Below are 17,944 nucleotides of genomic sequence, written 5' to 3'. Positions count from 1 at the left end.
CGTATGTTATTAAGCACTATTTTATCAGTCTAAATCCGTTGAGGTTCGCCAGTGAACCTCATTGTAAAAATACTGTTTTTTGAATGTTTTGTATGAATAACGCACGGTATGTTTATGATATATACCTAAAATTTCCCCCATTGTGTATCACGGTTAGCGTGGTGTAATGGTAACGGTTCTCGCCTGCGGTGCAAAGGGTCCCGAGATCGAGTCCCGCTCACTCCCGGCTATAATTTTTTTTTCTTCACATTCATTTTGAATCCAAAATATTTATTTTATGTGAAAATTTATACATTCACTGAGAAATATATTTTGTGCATTTTTTTCTGTAACGGGCCAATAGAGCTAAAAACACAACTCAGCACGGGGCGTCCAATGTCCAGGCAGTGTTGCCGTCATATTGTCTGTTTTATTTACGATATTGGCTGTTGCCACAGTGAATAATGTAGTCCACCGTCGTCTGGAATTTTCTTTAAAGAACCTGATCAGCGCCACCATACACCGGTCTCAAAATGTATTGGAGGTGTTTGATCAAATATACTGAGCGTGTTTAGTAGGTGCACACAGGTTCACAACATTGTTCATGTTTTGCATTGTTTCTTTAAAAGTAATGATGGCAAGTACATAAAAGTATACATTTTCAGAAAGGAAACAATGCAAGTAGGCCTAACCCAATAAGTTTCCAAATCGATGAAAACTGTATATTTATGTTCTAAAGACACAAAAAGTATACATGGTATAGATGCTGTTTTTCTAAAGTATTTGAATATTTATTCCTTTTAAAAATTACTGATGTAGGTTTTGCAGATTGAGTGAAATTGCAATCAAATATACACCATCGCCTCAATGGTAATGGAAATAATTCAAAACAACAACGAGAGCTAGGCCTATTATGAATGTCTAAAATACAAACTTTTCTATTTATTTTATTTCTTCATTGATTAAGTCTTTCTCTATAAATCCTTTTTCCTTTAATTCTTTCTTTCTTTCTTTCTTTCTTTCTTTCTTTCTTTCTTTCTTTCTTTCTTTCTTTCTTTCTTTCTTTCTTTCTTTCTTTCTTTCTTTCTTTCTTTCTTTCTTTCTTTCTTTCTTTCTTTCTTTCTTTCTTTCTTTCTTTCTTTCTTTCTTCCTTCTTTCCTTTCTTTCTTTCTTTCTTAAATTCGGACTAGCGGACCTTATTTAAAATTCGGACTAGCGAACCTTATTCATAATTCGGACTAGCGAACCCTAAATCAAATTCTAATTAGCGGATATGATTTTAAATTCGGACTAGCGAACCTTATATATAATTCGGACTAGCGAGCCTTATTTAAAATTCGGACTAGCGAACCTAGTTAAATTCGGACAAGCGGACCGTATTTAGAATTCGGAATAGAGAACCTTCGGACTAGCGGACCTTCGGACTAGCGAACCTTCGGAGTAGCGAACCTTCGGACTGGCCTTCGGACTAGCGGGCTGCACCTCTCAGTGTGCCAAGCTGGAATAAGAGAGGGCATGTCAGTGTGCCAAGCTGGAATAAGAGAGGGCATGCTAACTGACATCCATATGTTGCCTATACACATCACTGGGGTACACTGCCAATCACGAGCTTTCTCCATTGTTCTACTAAAAAGTGATGTCAACAAAACTTTTTTTGTCCTCTCCTAGTAACTTTCTGACAAAACTGTAATTGTAATAGCTCTAACGACTGGAGGTGCATAATGCTAGCTTGTTATGGTAAATATAGTATGTGTAGGTCACTAATATATCCCCGAGTCATGATCTGTAATTCTGCCTCAGGGTTGTGTTATAATGGCGTATGTATGTGTGCAAAACTCCCTATGGGGATAGTTGTTATACACTGTAACAACCTACTCATGTAACAACCTACCCCAATTACATTTTACATGTGTTGAACTAAATTTTGTTTCAATTTTCAGGTTTAAATATTAATGATGCCAAGAACCTAAAAGGAAAACAGAGAGGGGAAAACACCTCTTAATGTATTATGGAAGCTGCTCGTGTGTTGGAATATGGCGATTCTTTGCGGGTTGCAGCGGCTAACAATAATATAAGAGCATCATAGTTTAATATATGAACTTATTATAGAATAAAAATGATCTAAATGCTTCTAAAGGCCTATAAAAGGTCCATAAGATTTTGTAACATTGTAACAACTTACCCAGCATGGTGTAACAACTTACCCGTTATGCGGGGTAAGTTGTTACAAAAAAAAATACCTTCATTAGTTAATTAGTAGTTAATTAGTTGTTTGATGTTTTCATGTTTTGTATGCCCCAAGGTTTAGTAAACATAATGTGCTAACCACATACCCAAGATGGAGTGTTTGAGTTCTTTCATTGGAATTATATGGGGCAAAATGTAAATTTTGTAACGTCCATCCCCGGCCCCGGTCTCCCCTACAGGCCCGTACGCAGGATTTATTTGCGGGTGCTGATTTTGAAAAAGTGGACTTTTTTTCCAAGGGGGGGGTCAATTTTGTGAAAAGTGGACTTTCTTCCCCAAATTTGGACCCCTTTTGACCAAAAAACGTAAACAACCTGATATTTTTGCTCGCTACGCTCGCAAAATCTGAAATTTTGGGACTTTTTGTATACTACAAATTTGGGGAGGTACCCCGGGGGCACTCCAACTTTGGAGGTGACGCGTATGTAGGGCTGTTAAGACCCCTTTTTCAGAGTCGCTGTCACCCAAAGACCCCATATTTTTTACGAACACATGTTCTGTCACCCGAAGCCCCCCTATTTTTTCATTTGACCCTGACCCTTACTTGTTCAATTTTAACAGCAACTTTCATTTATCACTGATTTTGTCACTTATTTTGAAAAAACAAAGAAATTTGAAGCCATTTAGAACTAGAAATTCGATTTTCGAGGTTTCTGTTGCGCTGTTTCGGATCTCACCCAAAGATTCCATTTAAAAAAAGGTCATGTTCTCACCCAATGACCCCATATTTTTTACATTTTGCTCTCACCGAATGCCAAAAATCATGCTCTCACCCAATGACCCCATATTTTTTACATTTTGCTCTCACCGAATGCCCCTTAGTGCGAAAGTGCCAGCCCTACACCTATATCCATTTCAAATTGAAGTGCCCCCAGAGGTACGTGCAGGTCGCACCCTCCCCCCCCCTGCGTACGGGCCTGAGTGAATACTACAAACCAGTTTAAAGGAAAGATTGATTAGCACTGGAAAGAAAATGGCCATGGGGTACTAAAAGGCCTAAACCTATAATAATCCCATCAATCCTGTAAGTGACAAAGACAAGTGTAAGTGTTCTCCTGACTAGTCTCGGATCGGGCACAGACCGAGAACAGCGACGCGACGGTTCTCATGTGTTGAAGGGAATACATTTAATGGCGCCGTACATGCCCAGAAAAATGCTTTCAGCCTATAGCTTTTAAAAGTACCGTAGACTTATTTATTATAAACTTGATTTGTTAATAACAAAACACGATGTCAAGCAAAATAACACAGGTATGTAAATCGTGAAAATTGTGTTGATGTTGAGTGTAGTGTAGGCTAGTAAAAGTTAGTAAGCTTAAAGGGCGATCCTGACTTTTAGACCACCCGCGCTATATCAGTACTGGTGCGTGGGTTTTTTGCAGGACATCATACTATTGTGGGATTTCATACTATTGAAGGACAAAGTACCCTACTTTGTCCTACTATTGTTGGACAATCCTTCAATAGCAAGATATAATCCCACGTCCAGCTAATTTTCTCAAATTTTGTTGTCTAGAAGGATGTCCCTTAATTTGACTGGAGTAGTCTTGGTCCAAATTCTTGATGTTTGCCAGCTTTTGGCAACTTTAAATGCTATTTTCTTTGAAAGTAAACATTTACACTCAATACCTTCCAATTTTAAAGAATAGTGGACATGATTTCATTGCATTTTTACAACAAATAATCTTGCTTTTCCGACTTGGAACCTTTCGCAAACTAATATGTATTGGCGCAAGCTAGGTCTAGGGTAAAATTACATGGAGAATACAATGGAGCTATTTAGAACATGCGCCAAAGCTTGGTTTAGTGCTGACAGGCTGGTTTAGTGATCATGTCTGACTATTGTAGGATTATCCTACTATTGAGGTCAACATTGTCCGACTATAGTAGGAAGTCCCACAATAGTATGATGTCCTGCAAAAAAAACATGCACCAGTACTGTATATAGCTAGGCTCAAATATCACTATTTCATCAAGGTTTAATATTAAACAAGCTTAAACTAAAAGTTTCATCTAAGGAGTCAAGCTTCAAACTATTAAGCAAAAATATCAAACAAGCTAAAAACGATTTTTACCCATTTTTGTAACAAGCTAAAACCATTTTTTGAAATGAAGCTTAAAGGGGCATTTCGTGATCCACAGCCTCATCCCCCACTTTTCCCAAAAAAGTTGAGATTTTTACACCACTGGATACCACTTGCTGCATAATGTTTATGTACCAAATATTTGTTGCAGATTAATTCGTTAAGTAGCAAGAATATCGCCAAATTTGAATTTCGTTCTGGACTTCTGGTGCACCAGAACGAAATTACAACGCATTGTCTATGGAGCAGTGTAATACACATAATCATGCATAACTCGCATAACGCAAAATCGGAATCAACTGAAATTTTGGAAATAAGCTTTTTCGTGGATATCTACTGAAAAATGTCATAAAAAGAGGATGCTAGGATCACGAAATCCTCCTTTAAAACATCAATTTTTGCATCGTAAAAATCATCTAAAAATCTTAAAAAATACAGTGACCTACCTAATATTACTAACCTATGTTTCCGATGATATCCAAGAAGCTAAAATATTGTGAAAGAGGGCAGGGCTTTGAGTAATGAGGGAAATTAAAATACATCACATTTTTCGAGAAATTCCGCCATCTTGAATAAATGCAGAATTGCGTCGCGCAGTATTTTTTATTAAACGATGTCAAACATGCAAATGCGCTTTAAAATTCACGATACGCTAGCGTAAATTACCGTCAAAACAAGCGTACATCAAGCGTACATCAAGCGCTTGTGCTATGCGAAAACTTCGGAGCTCGATTCACCGGTTTTGTTACCAGCTCATAAACATAAAAAAATAGCTATAAAAACGTGAATTTTGGAACAAAATAAAGCTTGTTCGATGGAATAAAAGGTATGGTTGTACAGTTGAAAACATGTTTAACCTTGTTGCAAAAGTTTAATATGATAAATTTGCAATTTGTACCTTATATAGCTCGGGTGGTCTAAAAGTCAGGATCGCCGCTTAAAGACCCATTCAGCATGTTCAGTGATGCCCAGCGAAAGAGTAAAAAAATTAAAATTGTTTATAAATTGCTTAAAAGTGAAGGATAAGTCATTCAAATTGTCATATGGTATTTTTGAAATGAAAAATTTGGCAAAAAGCAAAAAACAACAGTAATGCCAGTATTAACGAAGTTGGAGCCCCATTCGATTCATAAAAACATGTTATGTAGCTAATTTTAGTTTAGATACTGTCATGACTGTCAGTATCTAAATTACAGATTCATGTAAATTCCTTATTTTTGTCTTAAATATACGGCTTTCGGCTGAACCACTAGCAGGCTATGTTTACATATATTTATGACAATGACAAAGGTACCAAAATCTGAATTTTGATGATTTTTACCGGGGATTTTTACGATCGTCCGGATGAGCAAATCACTGAATGGGCCTTTAAGTTCGACTAGCCGAGGGTGACACCTCCGTACAGCCGTCACTACGATTTTCACTGTCCATCTCCGTACGAAGGTCTTGAGGCTCCGGGCATATGAATGCCAGAACTAAGTTAGGCTAGGCTGGTTCCCACCAGCGTCATGCACGTGACGTGACACAGCTAAAATAATCGACTGGAAATCGGGGATCATTAAAACGTCAACCATTTCAAAATATGCAATGGCAGTAAACTTATTGGCGAGCGGTCCAAATTTTGAGCCATACAAGTTTACGTGGTGAACTAGCCCCACGTATACAAACTGGCCCCACGTACAACTTGCCCCATGATAAGTGTACGCAGTCGCAGAGAATATCTTATCTAGCATACGCGTAACGTACATTTGTAAGAAGAAGGTTTTATCACACTGCTACAGGGATATAACAATAGCTAACAATGGTATATCAACAATGGTTTATCAACAATTCTAACAACTCTATTCGGTGACTTCGTGCATGCTAGACGTGTTTTTCTTGAGCTCCGGAGCTCTCTTTTTTATCCAACTTTTTGCATATATATTTTTCATCTTTTTTGGATGTTATTGCCCAACTGGCTTTTTATGCATCTGTCAATTGCATTCCTATTAAGTCTGATTGGGCAATATGCCTACTTGCAGTGGAAATAAACTCGAAGGCATGGGAGAAAAGGCCCGTACGCAGGGGGGTGTGCACCCCCCCCCCCATTTGGAAAAGTATACAAAAAGTCCCAAAATATCTGAAAATTAGGTTTTTACGCATTTTTTGGACAAAAAACGGTCAGAAGTTTTTCCACTTTTCACAAAATCGCCCCCCCCCCTTGAAAAAAAGTCAACTTTTTCAAAATCAGCACCGCCCAATGAAATCCTGCGTACGGGCCTGGTGGGAGATGATGAGATGTGTTAAAGATCAACTAGAGGTCCTCCAATGTCAGGTCATGCAAAGGTCAAATTGTAAATTGCTCTGATTTGACTAAAACTTGGTAGAAAAATTATGCATGAAAGGCACAAAGTGATATAAAATATGCCAAAATAATTTTTGTTAAAATAAATACTGGTACAAACTCAAAATTGGCGAATATATATCTTTTAGTGTGTATTGCTTGTTTGAAATTGTTTTAGTATTTTGTGTATAATGTTTATTCCCCACTTTGTCATAATTCTATTTATTTCAGCAATGGGCTACATTTGCACGCCTATGGTATTTAGTAGATGCCTACAAACAACCACCAGGCAGGGTAGCATCTCAAGTGTCATTCTTACTTCAAGGCAAACATAAACCCATATTCCATCCACTAAGTAAGTTGCATTGTATTCAACCTAATTGGTGTAATTCGCAGGATTTTTGTGGCAAAATTTGGCTATCTTATAGAATACGGTACCCTACCATAATCCACAGTGTATATATGTGTATGGGTCGTTCATAATTCATAAAAGACACTGAAAATCTACAGTGGTAGGGTATTCCAAAAGAAATCCACACTTTATGTAGTAGATTACTCCGGGAGATTACTCAAATCAAACTTGGCTGTTGTGATTAAATAATGAACATTCTAAAACAATAATATTCTAAACACGATATTTTGCAAAGACCTTTTGCACTGGCCGAACGATTGTGTAAAAAGAACTACGTTACACATGCGTTAAGCGATACTACGCAGATTGATTAGCCATTGAGGTGCTGATGTGATGATAATGTGATTCATTCAATTAGCTAATCACAGGTCCAGGGGGGAGGGGTACTCAGTACAAATGACCATACGGGGACGTGCCGCAAACATGGGTGGCATTTTCGGCCTTTTGATATATCAATGACCCCTTTTTATAAACCAATTTTGGTATATGGGTCCCTTTTTTTTTTAATTTTCTAAATTTTTTCTGAATATAGTCCAATTTTGCCTCAATCTCCAAAATATTGGGGAAAATTTGTAAAAACTAAGACAATTTGGGTTAAATTTGGCCAAAAATGTTGACTTTTGGTACCGTAAAACCTCGTCTACAAGCATAAAGAGTGCTTCTGATGAAAGTTAAATTAATCAAAGCGCCATTGTGGAATTTGAGCAAATAAATTACAGATCCAAGCATATATACTTAAACAAGTATTATTGTTAAAAGACCAATCTATTGTATTGGCATATTAACGCATACGTATCGTATTAATTTAGCTTTCATCAAAAACACTATATGTGACATGATCAAGGGGAATGAGTCGGATGTCGCAAATATTGTTTTTGAGATATTGGCAAAAACAGTGTTCAAATTCTTTTGTTTTATATTGTTTTCAGCCATTGATAAATTGCTCATAACTCAGTAACCAGATGTCCAATTTTGATGGGGTTTGCATCAAAATGTAGCATTCGTAAACTGCCAGAAAATGATGTAAAAAAACTCTAATTGAAAATTGCCGACATGTGACTCATTCCCCTTGATCATGTCACATATATGCTTGTAGACAAGGTTTTACGCAGAATTTACGGTATATCAATGGGTCCAAATTTCTTGAAAAATAGGTATATTGATGGGTCCACTTTCAAATTCTCAGTGGCACACCCCTACCAAAACCAAACTTGAGTTCCCCCTCCCCCGGAAACAGGTCACATATAATAGTTTGCATAATCAAAGATGTAAGGAAAGGGAACAGTTGTGCATTAAGTCAAAGTTTAGTCCAAAGCACACAGCATAAAATGTTAGCCAAGGTAAGCGAAAACAGGTTAATACAGTTTGTGAAGGATTTCTTACAAAGTACATGTAGGGAATGGGAACAGTTGTGCAGTAAGTAATTTAACCCGTCAAAGTTGTTAAATAACTTACTGTGAGCCTCACATGCCATATAAATGTTAGTCAAGGTGAAAGAAAACAGCAGTCATGCAGTTTGTGAAGGATTTCTTTCCCAGTCACGACAGGTGAACTGTCGACTTTAAACAAAAGGAGCCATAGTGCTGAACTAACTAAAAATGTGTTATTTGATTGTTTCACAGGTGATGTTGGAGATCATGTAATTATAATTAATACAGGACACATAGCAATAGATGAAAAAACATGGTACAAAAGAAAACATCGGCATCACACAGGGTAAGTAGACATATAGTAACTTACATTTGTAAAGTGTAAAAGAATTGTGTACAAATTACCTAAAAGTAAAAGTGAAGGATTTCATTAAAAATGGCATTAGGTAGTTTTGAAATGAAAAATTTGGAAGTATGTACACGCACAAGTAAGGCCAAAATTTGAAGACTGGTAAATAAGTCAAAACACACAGCACTTTACTGGTTTAACTCTTGAGATGGTTCTGCATGTTATACTGTTCATTTTCTTTACATTTTCTTTCTTTAAATTTATACTAACCACTGTTTTATAAGATGTCCCATCGATGCCAAAAAAAAAAAAAAAATCCAAAATAAAAAAAAAAAAAAAAAAAAATTTAAAAAAAAAAAAAAAAAATTTAAAAAAAAAAAATTTAAAAAAAAAAAAAATTAAAAAAAAAAAATAAAAAATTTCGGTCGGTCGGATGTGGACAAACAAACAATTTTATTTTTTGACCTAACACTAAGCTAACACAGAATTCACTGAACTTCAAAGCTAGTACCGGTGAATGGATGTAGATATATAGACTATAGTAGCACATTTATGACACCAACAAAGGTGTCAAAATCTGAATTTAGATGATTTGTACGATCCTCTGGTTGAGCAAATCACTGAATAGGCCTTGAACAGAAAAATCCTGGTAAAAACTGTTGGCTCCAGTGGCATACTGGGCAAAATTTCCTGGGGGATATTGTTAAGTCATTGCACTGGCCCTCATCCAGAATGACTTTACAGAAACATTAAATGCGCACAAAAATTTGCTAAAATTTTGGGATTGAAACAGACCAAAATGACAATGCAAATTTATTAATTATTGTCCATTTTGTCCCGGTATTTCAAGGTATGCCACTGGTTAACTCGGAAAGACAATCAGTTAGCAAAATGTTACAAACTTGAATCAATTTAATGGATTACGGTGAAAAATAAAACTCGAGGAACTGAAGGCAATTACATGTGCCTTAGGTGCCCAATGTCTATGCTTTTGGTGTCCCCTATCTTTAGCATAATATGGTTGCCTGGGAGCCCTAGCCCATAGCATTCTCTAGCCAAATTGCAATAAAAACAGGGGTGTCCTTGCTAAATAAACTTTTTATAGGCAAGTATTATTATAGGGATATAGGCAAGTACCTTAGGTGCCCAATGTACTGTAAAAGTCAATATTTTCACGAGAAGATATTTTCGTGATTTTGAAGATTTTGTCAATTGCGCGAGAATTAAATTTCACGGTTTTGATATTGATACAATAGAAACCTCCTCTTTTGCTCTTGTTCTATTTTGGGGTAGGGGCATACACATATTTGTTCTTTATAGTCTTATCTACCACATCCAGGCATGTCAGCTCTTCAATCTAGAGTGGACTTTCACCTTAAAAACTGTTTTTTTTCTGTCATTAATTAGTGTGCTTGTTAGTAAGTAATGATCTTTTATTAATTATTGTTTTACAGGTATCCTGGTGGATTTAGTGAAACTCCAATTTATAAAGTTCATGATAAAGACAAAACTAAAGTAAGTTGTATAACCTTGCGATGTTTCTTGTAACTCCTATTCTTAAGGGGGTAGTACACCCCTGCCGAATTTTGTGCCTATTTTTGCATTTTCTCAAAAATTATAGCGCATTGGTGACAAGTAAGATATGTACATTATATGGGCAAGGACTACAACTATTGCACTTGAAATTTTATTTCAGCACTGACAACAGTTGTGGAGTTACAGTCAAAAATGAGGAAAACCAATATTTGATCAATAAATCAATAACTACTTGCCTTGAGTTGCTGAATTTTCAGTGCAGTAGTTGTAGTCCTTGCCCCTATAATATACATATCTTATTTGTCACCAATGTGCTATAATTTTTGAGAAAAATGCAAAAATAGGCACAAAATTGGTCAGGGGTGTAGTAGTACCCCCTTAAGAAAAACACTTTCAAATTGATTATCGATCATCAAATTATTTGTGTCTCCCATCATATGTCACTCTGTCTTGTGATTTTTTGTGAAGTGCAGTCAATTCTGTCTGTGCAAATTTTGCTGGTGTCAGTTTCAAATTCTTGTACACGCATGCAGGGTTATAGCTAGGCAAATTTTAGTGCCGGGTGAAATTTATATGTAATGGTAAAAAAATTGAAATTTTGATAAGAATTGCTAATTTTTATACTGATTGTTCATTGATTTTGAAATATTTTAGACTGGAGTGCCGGGTATTTGGGCTCAAAATTAACTTGAGTGCCGGGTGGAAATTAAGACTGCCGGGCGGGTCCGCCCGCCACCGCCCAGCGTAGCTACAACCCTGCACGCATGCACATCTGAAGATACTGCATGAATACATCAGTGAAATGACTGGACTATTATGCCTAATCCATTCGGGCACACCACCGCTAGTCCGAATTTTAAGCTTAGGCCAAAAAAAAATAATGGTTTGTCTCAAAGCTCACGAGTGGTTTGAAAACAAATGCGAAATGAGATTTTTTTATTTTTTTTATTCCCGACTTTTTTCATGGTATTTGGAGAAAAAATCTGAATTTTGCGAATTTTTCTGGAAAAACTAAAAATAAAAAAAAAAATTCTGCATTTCTTTTTTTCCAAATCTCACAATTTTACAAATGCGCGAGCTAGCTTTGAGACAAACCTTTTTTTTTGGCCTTACCTAACGCTAACCCTAAACCTAGCCCTAAACCTAACCCTAACCTGAAACCTAACCCTAAACCTAACCCTAACAGTTCAGACTAGTTGTGGTTCGGACTGACGGGGAGTAGCCTCAGGGAACCATCCATTCCCTGAGGCTAATCCTGTGTGCTTGAAATGTCACCTAAATTACTATTCACAGTAGTTGAGTAGCCCACGAGACCTTACCAAAAAAGTGAAGTTAGACTTTGAGTAACCCTGTATAACTCTGCTAGAGGTCGTTGAACTTTGTACAGGGGTCAAATTCCAAACTTGCTTTAATCATGTTAAAAAGTATAGCAATGCATTCCTCTACTCATAAACATTCAGAAAATGTATAATTTAGACAAATGCAGCACTAATTTTTTGGGATTAAAAAAATATTATCAAGTTCTACCAAATGAAACATAGCTCAATCCTAATAATTCATTTAGTCCTAACTGGAGATAAAAGAAAAAGTTCACTATTTTACTAAATTCTTGAAAAAAGAGCCAAAAATATGCATTTTTAGCATGTTTTTTGACAATCAAGTCACAAACATCAAAGACTTGGAACAAGTCTAAGCATTAAAAATCTTGAGTATATGGCGGAATTTTGCTCTAATTTTCACTTTTTTGTGTTACTTTAATTAAGTCTTTCCCAAAAATTAGAATGCATAAACTGAAATTAGTCTTAGTACAAGTCTTTTGGCTTGATTGTCACAGCATACGAATAGCACTCTAAAAACGCATCCAAAAATTGGCCAAATATTAAAATTTGACTTTCATTGCTAGTTAGGACAAACTAAAGGATTAGGATTTAGCTATGTTTCATTTGGCAAAACAGGATAATATTTTTTAATCCCAAAAAATTAGTTCTGTATAGTAGGATGCACTGTTCTTGAGTTATTACCAAAAGGAGCAGGGGTCAGCAATGTAAAAATACTCTAATTTGGCAAAAGAGATGTCAAACTGTTCATTTTGAATGAACAAATACAATAAAGAATAGTTTGCCCTATTTGGGATATTTCGTTACCTAGGTAACGCTGCAAAATAGGTCAACATATTCTGTACTGGTAATTTGGTATGGAAACATGTTGACCTATTTTGCTGTGTTGCCTAGGTAACAATTTATCCTAGATAGTGCAAAATATCGGGGCAAAATATCCACTTGTATGCCATGACAATATTTGTATCATTACAATTGTTTACAGCTTATGAAGAAGGCAATCTATGGCATGTTACCTAAAGACTTAAGGCGAAGAACCATGATGGAAAGATTGCACCTGTTTCCATATGAGGTGGGTATCATTCAACTCTCTCCACACGGGTGTCTACTTGAGACGACAAGTTTTTATTAAATTTCAGAATTGTAAATATTTATGACCATATTTGGAATCAGCATGAAAAAGGCATTAAAATTAGTACAAATTACAGACGCCTAGTATTGATTGGTTCAGTGGTTCTTAACATAGCTCTTGATATTTTGAGAAAATATCCCAAAACTTGGAACTTTTTATGTTGAAGCCTATGGCGAGCATGCAGAGCATTATGGGCTCAGATAGCAACATTTGCACAGTATTTTTTGTGGGACATGAGAGCACATCAGACATCAAATTGCATTTTGAATACAAGGAATGTCCTTCTGATATCAAATCATTTTTGATTTTTTGAAATTCACGATATAATACAAATTTTATATGTTTGTATTTTTGATATTTAACAGTCCTCAAAGTAAACTTAATTAATCTAATGATATGTACTTAAAGTGTATGTAGCTGTGAGGAAAAGCCGACGATTATTTAAGAATTTTGACTTTCCCAAAAAGACCTAAAATATTTCAGTACGAAAGGGTCATATTCAAAGACTGATTCTACTTTTTACTCAAGAATATCCTAAACTTCTTATGGTGAGGCAGGTTATACATTATTACACTTGGATGTTGTTGTTTTTTTGTTGCAGGAATTCCCAGATGAACTTAAGGCGAACGTTTGTGACCAGTTGAAACCTCCATTTGAGCTTCCTAAAACCCTGCCAGAATACACACAAGAAGAGAAGGATGCATTCCCAAGATTATGGCTCCAGTGAGTAGTCAGGATATTTATGACGCCTTAAAGCACTATGGGCTGTTCCATTTAAAATCCACACTACCCCTGTGGAATATTTTGGAAATATCTTCCACAGGGGGAGTATGAATTTCAAATGGATTGAACACATTAGGCAGCTCCATTTGAATTTCATATCAGAAACCTGAATCTTCCACAGAGGGAGGGTGAGTTATAAATGGAGTTGTTATGTTCATTCCATTTGAAATTCATACTCCCCGTGGAAGACATTTACAAAATCTTCCACAGGGGTAGTGTGGATTTTAAATGGAATAGCCCAATGAGGTGCATGTCGGCCAAATATCACTTGATCCCTTCACCAAATCAAGCACATAATAATGATATAATCCTTTTCAGGGCAGATTTGTGTTTGTTTTTAGAGGAGGGGGAGAGGAGGCCAAGGCCGAGAGCTAGTCCCCCAACTTGTGATTTTGAAAATTGAAATTCTTGGTGTTGATTCAGTTTGTTTGGCTTATAATAGGCACAAATTATTCGGTTTTTGTTACTGCATGCGTCAATAAAATCCAAACCCACACTCAAATAAATTCACATACGTGTGCGCTAGTCACGCATTACGCAACACACAACTATTCTATATCAATACATAAATTTGTGAATATTCACAGTCATCCAGGTAGATAAACATAATAAAATGAATATTAAATCTGTTCATCTGGACTTACTATTTTTGATAGTGACAGTATCGCGTCTCATCCAAGACGCATCATCAGGCTGACTGCATGATGCGTCTTGGATGAGACGCGATACTGTCGCTATCAAAAATAGTAAGTCCAGATGAACAGATTTAATATTCATTTTATTAGCTCAATTTGCAAGGCAAATTGACCTATTGTCATCGTACAAATTTGCAATGGTTTTTTACTTTCTCTTGCTACATCGTTTGAGTAATGGAGCTGGTAATTTGAGGTGGCGATCTTTGCAAGTTTGTTCATGAAAGTTACTTATTTTGGTGGGAAAAAATGAACAGGAAGTATGCTTTTTCGAGCAATGTGTCACAAAAAATTGTGCAGTTTCACAAGAATAATCTCATTCCTAGATTACTTACATGCTACACCAGGTTTAACCTTGGTGTTTTAAGCAATATAAGTCATCTGTTACATGTTTACATTTTAGCTTTGCCAATGATGTTACTGTGTTTTATGGAGGTTTAGATTTGGGGCATGTGTATTTTTGCAGAGACCTCTCAGATATTGTGAGGATAGTTTTACATAGTAATTATTTTTTATGTGAGATTGTAAAATTCTAAAGCTCTTAAATATTAGACTTGTTTTAAGTCCTATGGCGTCCATAGTTAGTGAATGTAAAATTCATGGAAGCTTTGCCACATCTTCCAAAAATTTCTATTACTTTCCAAAGTTTTGAAGTTATCTATTCTTTCAAGATATTTATTTACCATCGTAACTTTGTGAAAATCTATTTGACATTTGAATTACTAGATTGTGGACTTTCTTATCATACTTTACCCCAGGCATACTGTGCACTACAGGGGTAGTGTTTAAGCAAAATACACACCTTGCCCACAAGGTATACCTCCTCATAAGAGCATGAACAGAGAAAAAGTAAGGAGAAAGACTTGATCAAGGCTATTAAATATGCATAAACCACTAAAACCTAATGTCAACAGTAGAGTGTTTGTTCTTGACAAGGACAAAGTAATCAGGGTTGCCAAGCTCATGGTTTGGTAGCCTAATTGGGTAACTTTTGAAGATTTTCCCTGAGACTTCCAACAATTTCCTGTCCCACAGAAACAGATGGTTAAGAAAAAAAATGGGTGGCTTTTCAGCAATGCAGACTGTGCAATTTGGATGTCTTGAAGCCTACATTTATTTAACTAATTAACAGACACAGATAAATTTGGGGTAAAGTTAGTAATTGGAATCCTTGAGAGCGTTCACATGGTAGATTTCCCCCAAGTTTTTGTCCGAGAGCCGCTTTGCTCAAGCAAAAATTCCTCTGTGTGGACATGCCTAAAGACAAATATTTATTACTGCTAATATTCCTGTCAGTTTATACCTGAAGATATTTGGTGCCCATTCATTTATTTATTATTCATTAACAATTTATATGCAGAATAACCTCAGCACCTTGCCTCCCTCCTGAGCAGTGGCATTGGGAGCTAGGGGAAAGTTGCATCCCCAACACAGAAATTTCCAGTGATGAAAATGGGGATGGGGATCAGAGTATGTCATTAAAATGACTGAAAAAGGTCAAAAATTGACAAATGGGGACAGAGTTTGGCTTTACTCCTGCACACTAAAATGCTGGCTATGCTGTTGTTCCTAAGGCCACCTTTGTTTCAGATGGACATTTTATTGTGAAAGGACCTATATGTCATGTCATTGCACAAGAAATACAATTAGCCCCTGAATTAAAAGTATTTAATTATTTTTGTAATCACTCAAAAGCATTTTGTGAGAATTTTACATTTGAACTAAGTGCTATTCAATTTTATGGGCGTTTTTATTTTACATGTAAAGTCTATGGGGGTGATGATTAGAAATGGACAGCAATATTGAAAAACCCTCATTTTGGGCCATTTTAGTCACTAAAATGACCATAAAAAGAATAGCACTTAGTTCGGCTGTAAAATTCACACACAATGCTACCTTAGTGAGTACAAACATAATTAAATACATTTCATTCGGGGGCTATAGCAAAAAAAAAAATTCCTATACCTTAAAGCCTTAATATACGATCTTATAATATGAAATTGGTTAATTTTTTTCAAACCTGATTTTTTTGCATATTTGTAATGTTTACACTTGTCCCAACTTGCACCTAAATGGAATCGGCCAAATTTGTTGTCTTTGTAGGTCAACAGAGCAAAGTTCGACATATTATCATAATTTTAAAAATTATGATAATATGTCCTCCCATAGAACTGCATGTTAAATGGTCAAAATAACTAGTGGGGTTTCTTTCACTTTACCTCGTTATTTCAACTTAAAACGGACAGCAACCCTCCCCGGCAGTTATTACTAATATTATTTCAACATTTTGAATAAAGAATAACAAAATTAAAGAACAAAGGTGGAGGGCCCTGTTGCACATAAATGACCTTTATATACATGTACATTATGCCACGTAAAATTAAAATTTTGTTTCACATCCCCACCATGAGAAGTGGATCTAATGTAACACCAAGATACTTGAATTCATTTGTATGATCAAGCATGTCATATTGTTGAACTTGGTAAGAATGTGAGATGCACCAAATACTATATTATTTAGTTTTATTGTTAATGTTGAGAGTTAACTCGTTTTTATAAAACCAACTAGCAATATTCTTGACATAAATAAAAAAAGAAATGTTATAAACACAATTAAATACCAGTATATTAAAAAAACCCAATTTGATATATTCAACGGTTATACATATATCTGAACATTATATTTACGTCAAATTTCAAATAACAATTGAGCTACAGCACCCTTGGTGCTCTTGTTATATCTATACATGTACACAGTGTTATGAGTCTCATTTTTTTTCACTTATTACAAGCAGAAAAACAAACTTAAGCAGGGATTCTCAAACCGGATTGTTTCCTCATTCAGCTCAATAATACACAAACAAATTAACAGTTTTGATCAACTTGCAAGTGTTCTGGCTTTGAAATGGTATTGTATTGGGGTTTGTTTTGCAATAGTTGAGAATCCCTGCAGTGTTCTACAGAAAATAGTGCTTGATTTCTTTATTCGAATTCAAATCAAAAGCTCTTGTATTTTTTGTTAATGATGCTTATTTGCTGTTTTGTTTTCATTCATTTCATTTACAGACCTGATCCATGGAAGAAATCCCAGAGATGATATTCTAAATGTACAGAATTTACAGGACACTTGTATTTCAGTCAGCTAAGTTATTTATGAGAAAACCAACATCACAGACTTGTAAAAACAGGAACCAATATTCTAGAGGCTATCAAAATTACTGTTACCCATCAGTTTGAGGTTTATTCAAATACCTTCTTGCAAGTGAAACATGTACATGCCTGGCAGATTTAAATACCTCATTTTTAAGTTCAACAATATTTTTCTTGTGTAGACGCTAAGGATGATAATACGAAATATCAGAACTCTCATCCACAGGCGTCTGGACAGGGGGAAACATGCAGGAAATGGTATATTACTATATAAAAAACATTTCTTTTATAATCTTCAGTTTTTCAGATGAAAAGTTCATGACTTTTTGGGGAAAATTGTAAAAAAAAAGTTCTATGGTCAGGACTGCCAAGACGGTCGGTCGGACGAGGACAAGCAAAGAACTTTTTTGGGGGAGGGCTTATCTATTATTACCAGTAAAACCATAAAAGAATGTGTGCACATTTTAGCCAAATCTGTAGTACGGCTTAAAATGTATGAAAATATTTAATAAAGGGCAACAGTTTACCTAATTGAGGTTGGCACAACCAT

The 17,944-nt window shown here is 35.7% G+C and overlaps 1 protein-coding gene across 1 annotated transcript; it reads left to right on the top strand.

Moving 5' to 3' along the window:
- Positions 1–3,306: 3,306 nt before the first annotated feature.
- LOC140166182 (large ribosomal subunit protein uL13m-like) lies at positions 3,307–17,631 on the top strand. The gene is made up of 7 exons (XM_072189582.1): positions 3,307–3,477; positions 6,865–6,988; positions 8,668–8,761; positions 10,219–10,279; positions 12,623–12,709; positions 13,371–13,492; positions 17,311–17,631. Exons 1-7 carry the CDS (start codon positions 3,457–3,459, stop codon positions 17,339–17,341), a joined length of 540 nt encoding a protein of 179 aa, XP_072045683.1. The 5' UTR covers positions 3,307–3,456; the 3' UTR covers positions 17,342–17,631.
- Positions 17,632–17,944: the final 313 nt, after the last annotated feature.

This window comes from Amphiura filiformis, chromosome 12, assembly GCF_039555335.1.
Source record: "Amphiura filiformis chromosome 12, Afil_fr2py, whole genome shotgun sequence".
Classification (NCBI taxonomy): domain Eukaryota; kingdom Metazoa; phylum Echinodermata; class Ophiuroidea; order Amphilepidida; family Amphiuridae; genus Amphiura; species Amphiura filiformis.
The sequence above is the reverse complement of the archived record's forward strand: the minus strand, read 5'-3'. Positions and strand labels throughout refer to the sequence as shown.